The following is a 7,189-nucleotide window of genomic DNA, read 5'->3' as shown; positions in this document are numbered from 1 at the left end:
AGCCCCTCCCGCTTCACCCCTCCTTCCCTCGCTGCCCCCCCCCCCACCCCCCCCCGGCCCCGGCCAAGCAGCCTGCTCTGCGCCTCACCGTAGCCGCCCCGGAGGGACCGCAACGCCAGGGAGGAGGGATTTGGAGGACAGGCCAGTGAAACGCTGGACAACCTTCCCACCCAAGAAGGCATGGACACAGCAGCACCTGAAGAGCGGCTCCTGGCGTCCTTAGGAGGAACACGTGTCTTGAGACCCACATTATATGTATTTTAGGACAGTTCACTCGGCAGTAAGATTCAGAACCCTTGGCTCCTGCCGGAGACCCTGTGTCCATCCTTTTCTGCATCCTCAACTCCACGCCAGCCTCAAGCCCCCGTCCGGGTCCCTCGCTTTCCTTGTGAACATACCCTCGGGCTCCGTCCCTGCCTACCCTCAGCGGTCTGGCCATGAACACGTCTCCCTCACCTCCACCCTCCAAAGTGGATCAGACAGAGATGGAAAAGGGATTCCTTAAAGTTTTTAGCGCCCAAGTTGCAGATTTTGAGCGCATTCCATCATGGAAATGTTGTATGTCCATCTTGCTTAAGGGCTCTGAGGTATCCCATAGTTAACGAGCCTTTGCAGGCTGGCCTGGGGAATCTATCACAGATGGCTTAATGTTTTCGAGAAAATACATTTTGGGTAACTTTTTATTTGGATAAAATATCAAACTTATGGAAAGGTTGCAGGAATAGTACAAGGAATTCCCATGGAGCTTTTACTCAGATTGTTCACATTTTCCTCCATTGGTTCTATGTCTGTGTGTGTGTGTATGTTTACACACACACACACACACACACACACAGAAAATATTTTTTGAATTCTAATTAATTTACAACTTTTGGAACATAAATTATTAGCAAATTTGGGTCTGCTTAAATAGGTGATAAATAAGACACATTATTTTATGCTTTTTAATTTCCCTTAATTCCTAATATCTTCCCTGTGATAAGGGCTCATTTCCAGAAAGAAAAATGTATTTAAGTCTTTACTTTCCTTTTAAATATTCTTATTAACTTCATATAATTGTGAGACTATAACTATATTTTCCCAAGGCCTGTGATACTCTCCAATAATAGGATTGGTATTTAATGAGCCCTATTCAGTACCTCGAGACACTGCAGCATCACTGAGTAAATAATAATTATTGTGATATGTATAGTAATACGCCAGGGATGCTAGAGGCCAGCCAGTAATGGCCTTTGTTCCTGAGGTCACCATGGCCTGGCCTGGGGACTAGTGGAGATAACTGTTAAAAATTCCAGCTGACTTACTCCTCAGATCCCCAAATAAGAGTTCAGTGTATCTATAGCTCTGCTAATACTGATTTAAACACTGTAATGTTCATCTTTCTCTTGCTTTGAAGTTGCGTTCTTTTTAAAATCAGATCCTTATCTCCAACCAAACTCTGCATGTTACTTAGTTCACCAGAGATCTTAGACTAACATTATTAAAAGTTCACGTTCCAGAAAAATGTTTTGAAATTTCTACAGTGAAATCACAGCATAATTTTCTTCATCAATATTCACACCCTCTTTAAAAATATCATTGAATTAATTTCGCTAGAACAAAAAATTCACAGATGTGTACTTAAGACAAAGAGTCCTGATGGTTCCAAGGACATATATACACACCAAAGTGTTCAACACAAATACTTAAAACATAAGCTGTCAGCAAAAAGAACAAGTCTTATTTCCCACTCCTGAACTTAGATTTTCCTAATGGAACTTTACATGGCTCAGCCTGGCAATGGAGGGTGTCTGCTGAAACAGGTCCAAATTACTGCTGTGTGTGTAAATGTTTTACTTCTGTACGTTATGATTCATTCCCTGAATGCTGCCTTTACTCCATGTTGCTTCTGGGTAAAGTAAATTAGAATAATATTATTGCATTTTAATGTAGGCTGTAACCCTCTTTTATCCTGAAGATTATGACACAAAAATGAATTAATAGAAATGAAATTGCTCTTATGAATTAAAATAGCCTTTCCCATATATAGACTTTTTAAAATGTCAAAAAAGGAAATATTTATTGTTAGGACACATTATGTTGTGGAGAATATTTTTATAAAATCATCTTTGATATTTACAGAAGAACTACTTTAGATTCATATTGCATCTAACCCATAATGGCTTATTTTCTCTAAAAAAAGAAAAAGAAAAAAGCGCAACAGAAGAAAGCCTCAATCTATTTTGTTATGTATGCTAACAGTTAAGTGAGGAAATGTAACAAAATGCAGACTTGAAAGGTTCAAAGAGCTTAGGGTATCCAAGACTATGGTTTCTATTCAAAAAGCGTTTTTAAGGCAACCAACACTATGAGAAGGGCTTTGATAACCAGGGTGTTTGGCCAGGGCAGAAGGCAGGCGACTCCAGCAGGTTGAACAGGTCACTACAATCACCCGATATATGAACAAGGCGCTGAGTTCTGAGTACAGGTTATAAGCTATTCTTACATATCAGAAATATTCCCCCAAAGTCACTTTTTGAGGCGTCTTTCTTTCCTTCTTTCTTTCTTTCTCCTCTCTCTCTTTCTTTCTCTCTTTCTTTTTCACTGAAGAGTTGAATATTGAGGTGAATACATTTCTGTCATGTTAAGTGGAAGGAAAAGCAGATGGTGACTTAGCTCCCGAAATGTTACTACTGCTCCGCAGCTTGCTGCCATCCCAGGGTGCTCTCAGGAGGTCCACACACGCTCCAAGGACTCAGACCCAAAGACGAACAACTGGGTGTGTATTTGGCTAATCTATTCCCGATGCTTTGCCTAAAAAATTGGCATTGGCTTCCTCAACATCTTTCTTCTGGAACCATGGCTTTGAAGTTGTTCCTTGTTGATAAGCTTCCAGAAAATGACAGATTCCAGGAATGTCACTAGGAAAGTTTGGTGGGAGTTCCTCCCTTGATCGAGGTGTAAACACAAAACCAGGACAGTCTTTGAGTAATCTGGAAATATTGAAACGCAAATATTAATCATAAAACTGAAGACTGACGTAACTGTCTAGTCAAGAAAAGGCGGCATAACTAAAGGAACCTTCCTGAGAATATTAATAAACCAGCCATCTTCAGTGTCACTGACAGGAAAAATCCTAATGATGTTTATAAGCATCTTCACAGAAGAACGGCAAGGAATCAATGCACGATAACAGAAAGCCCTACCAAATAATGTAGTTCACTCATATTAGGAAAAATAACTATAAAATAGTCTTGTACAGGTATCATCTATAATCTGTAGAACAGTGCAATTCACAGCAGTGGGGAAAAAAACCCAAAACAATGCAAAAGTCTAATAATAGCAAAAAATACATGAAAATAATGTTACAGAACTGGAAGAGTTGAAAGAGATAAGACATTGTCAATTCATTCATTTTCTAAATATTACTGAGAAGTAAGCTTGGGCAAGAACTTGTGAAAGAAAATTCTATATAAGATACATATCTATATATAAAATGTGAGAGTAACTTTGGGATCTCTCAATAGAATTTTTATGAATTCTAGGTTAGTAGGACTAAAGTGAGATTTAGTTGTATATATCGACACTCTACTTACTGTCTGATATTTGCAATATATTTTCTTCTTAAATTCTTAAGAATTAAATTTCATCTTAAATTCAGATGTTCTACAGGCTTTTATTATTTGCTGCATTTGTCCATGATGATAAACTCATTGGAAACTAATTGTGATTAAGTTACTGGCTCCTCTTCCCACTTGCTTCCCTAGCTTTCTGTCAAATGCAAACTTAATAAGCAGCTCTCTGATCTGTTATTCAGGCCGTGGATGGAAACAGGCTCTAAACCAGCTTCTGCAGAAAATCTCTCACTGTATCTTCCCTTCCACGCCCCAGTCTGCAATGAAAAGAGTGACAACGCTGCACGAGACTTCAGGACCCTGACGCCCCACCGTGTGCTGAGGAAACCGCTGGACACAGATGCAGGTCTCGAGGATCACATCCCTCAAGTAGAATACGTGGGAGTGTTCAATCAACTAATTTTTATCAGTGCACCAATAAATATGTAGCCTGCAAAATCATAAGACTAATGAAATGATGTTTTACTCATGGATTTGTAAATATTTTGAGTACCTTTTACTTTTAAGGCATAGTATTTGGTAATATATAATGAAAAATTACAGAATTCCACACAATTGAAAGTATAAGCTTCAAAGTCTGGTAGATGTAGGTTTGAATAACAGCAAAGATGTCAGATTTCTAGCCTTTCAAATGGGGATTAAAATAAAACATGTCTCTTAAGACAGTTGTGAAGATTAAATAAACTGAACAAGATTAATTAAGCATCAATTAGATATCACATAACAACCGTCATATTGGTAACAATCAGTCTGATAATATCAGTCACTGGGAAATAGAAACCTTCAGACACCGTGGATTCTATTGGTATATATTACCAATATGTACCAACAGATTGGTGAAACCAATCTGGACAGCTAACTGATGCTTAGTAAAGCCGAAACTGGGTATAGCCCACGATCTGGGAATACCATTCGTAGGTATATTATCTAGACACGTATGTGTAAGAATATTTATCAAATCACGTTGTGTAATAATGAAAAACTGGCAATCCTCTAATTACCCATGGATAGAAGACAGACTGGCTTATTTATACTCTAGAATACATATTATGTCACATGCACATATGGGGACATGCTAGATTTATCTCGTACCAGCTTGTGAGAAACAGCTGTTAAACACTCTGGAATTCTGCAAGCCAGTTAAACCATCGGTAGCCTGAAACCTGCCATGGTGATAGTATTCACACCTTAAAAACTGGTAAATGCCAGAAGTCAGGGAGTATCCACTTCACTCCGCAGGCTGGTTTACCAGCACACCACTGCATTAGGAATACTGTAAATAAATGACCTAGATTTATATTTCATCAAGAAAAAAAATCTCAAAAACATAGTATTGAGTGGATTCAAGGCAAGTTGTAAAAGGGTATGAGTGGAATCTATTTTTCTCTGGTTTTATTCTTCTATCTGGAGCATTCAGAAGTGGCTTTAAAGCAAATCATTTGAATGTATGAAGAGCCTTGCTCCAGATCACACATCTGGTAAGCCCTGTGCTGTAGGACATGTCTTCTGCCTACAAATCCCATGCTTTTTAAAGAGACTTACAGATTTTTTGTTCATTAGATCGTCTTTTTAAAAAGACCCAAATTTGTAAGAAAAACAGGTTGAAAAATAAAACCATTTAGAAGCAAGCTTGAGTAAGAGCCAAGAATAGTAGCCACAGCCCCAGGGCAAATGCTCACACGTGGAGGGAGGTTTTCTTTATCCCTCGTGACCGGACACGGTTTCCTGCCAGTGGCTGCATCAACTCTTCCTAATTCGGTCATCGTCCCATAAGCCCTTATTCTCCTTGTTCCCTGGTGGAATTCAAGTCCTGCTTCTGTGTCCCTGCAGGAGTTCCTGGTCGACTTTCCCGCCCGCACGGGGCACCTGCCAGTTTTGTCTTTAATGATCCTGCATCACTTCACGCAACCCTCCCTTTAATCCACTGACCCCAAACTCAAACGGTATTGAACCTAGTGTTTGTGCGTTCTCTGCACTTCAGTACAAACAAACAAAAATGCGGGAAACTGTCCCCTAGAAGAAAACTCCTCATGACATTTAAGAGAAAGGAATGTCTAATTGCCATTACATTCTAAATTACTGATCAGAATTTGGAAGTGGAAGTTTGAAGGAAATGGATATTTTTGGTGGTGGGTATGCAGCCTGTGTCCTAAAGTTACATGTGCTTCATAAATATATCAAGGAAGTTAACGCTTCCTAATATTATTTTATTGGGAAACGCCATCCCTGAATTCAATGTACTATCAATAAAGCTCTGCAAAGAAGTAATTACCTTTCATATTTGTATAACTTCTCCTAGAATCGCCGCTTGTCCTGAACTTAAGAAACACAGGACGAGCTAAGCTGAGCACCCGAGGGTGTGTCCGGGGCGGGTGAGGAATGTGTCTGTGGAGACGCGGCCTCTGACTTAAGGTCTGATCGTGAGAAGGAGGAAGGCAGGGGATGACCCGGGAGAGAAACGCAAAGCGAGCAGCCTCCGTTCAGGAATCGGTTTGGCGAGTGCGATGCGTAAAAACGAGGCCGGGTTGCAGGAGTATCCGTGGAGTAAGGAGGGCGTGGAAGAAACCGCGGTGGTAGGGTCTGGCGGGACTCTGGTCAGGGGAACACGTGAGTCCGTGGTGGCACGTTTAATTTTGTTCTGGCTTGTGAGGCGGGGGGCCGGATCTGGCCTGTGCTTCACGAAGAGAACATCGATACCACGTGGAGGGGAGCCTGGGTGAGGAGCCCTGCGTGCAGCGGCACGGGGTGGGGGGTGTGAGGAGCCCTGCGTGCAGCGGCACGGGGGGGGGGGGGGGGTGAGGAGCGCCGCGTGCAGCGCACTCATGTGCAGCGGGGGCGGGGCACACACGCGGAAGGAGGGGGCACGCCCAGGGTGCTGGTCCCAGGAACCAGGTGCAAGGCGGCCCTCTACCACCCAGTCAGGAGACGGACGGAGCTTGGCCGGTGGGAAGTGGGTGTCTTCGGGGTGGGGGGGGGGCCGGGAATCAGCTGTTCTAATAGGATCACGTTGGCTGTAAGGGGCCAATTAATCACCCGAGCAGAAATACAGGTCAGAACGTACGAGTCTAATTCAGTGGAGAATCATGGGTCGGGCTGGAGATCAAAGTTCCCATGAGGCTAACGAGCAGTTTCAAAAAAAAAGTTAAAGTGAGGATGATACAAGTTATGGCTTTTCTTTTCCTTTAAGATGATCTAAGCAAGAACAAGTTATGAAGAATGAAACAAACCAATAGACAAAAATGACGCCTGCGGGGCTTCCCTGGTGGCGCAGTGGTTGAGAATCCGCCTGCCGATGCAGGGGACACGGGTTCGAGCCCTGGTCTGGGAAGATCCCACATGCCGCGGAGCAACTGGGCCCGTGAGCCACAACTACTGAGCCTGCGCGTCTGGAGCCTCTGCTCCGCAACAAGAGAGGCCGCGATGGCGAGAGGCCCGCGCGCCGCGATGAAGAGTGGCCCCCGCTCGCCGCAACTGGAGAAAGCCCTCGCACAGAAAAGAAGACCCAACACAGCCAAGAATAAAAATAATAAATAAATAATAAATTTAAAAAATTAAAAAAAAAAAAAAATGACGCC

General features: G+C 42.4%; 1 protein-coding gene across 1 annotated transcript in view; it reads right to left on the bottom strand.

The window, feature by feature from the left end:
• Window positions 1-2,158: 2,158 nt before the first annotated feature.
• Window positions 2,159-7,189, bottom strand: part of GUCY1A1 (guanylate cyclase 1 soluble subunit alpha 1) — a 57,374-nt gene continuing 52,343 nt past the window's right edge. The window contains exon 9 of the mRNA XM_068542371.1: window positions 2,159-2,972. Coding sequence (XP_068398472.1) covers window positions 2,771-2,972 — 202 coding nt within the window. The 3' untranslated portion in view covers window positions 2,159-2,770. The remainder of the gene's footprint in view (window positions 2,973-7,189) is intronic.

This window comes from Eschrichtius robustus, chromosome 4, assembly GCF_028021215.1.
Source record: "Eschrichtius robustus isolate mEscRob2 chromosome 4, mEscRob2.pri, whole genome shotgun sequence".
Taxonomy (NCBI): domain Eukaryota; kingdom Metazoa; phylum Chordata; class Mammalia; order Artiodactyla; family Eschrichtiidae; genus Eschrichtius; species Eschrichtius robustus.
The sequence above is the reverse complement of the archived record's forward strand: the minus strand, read 5'-3'. Positions and strand labels throughout refer to the sequence as shown.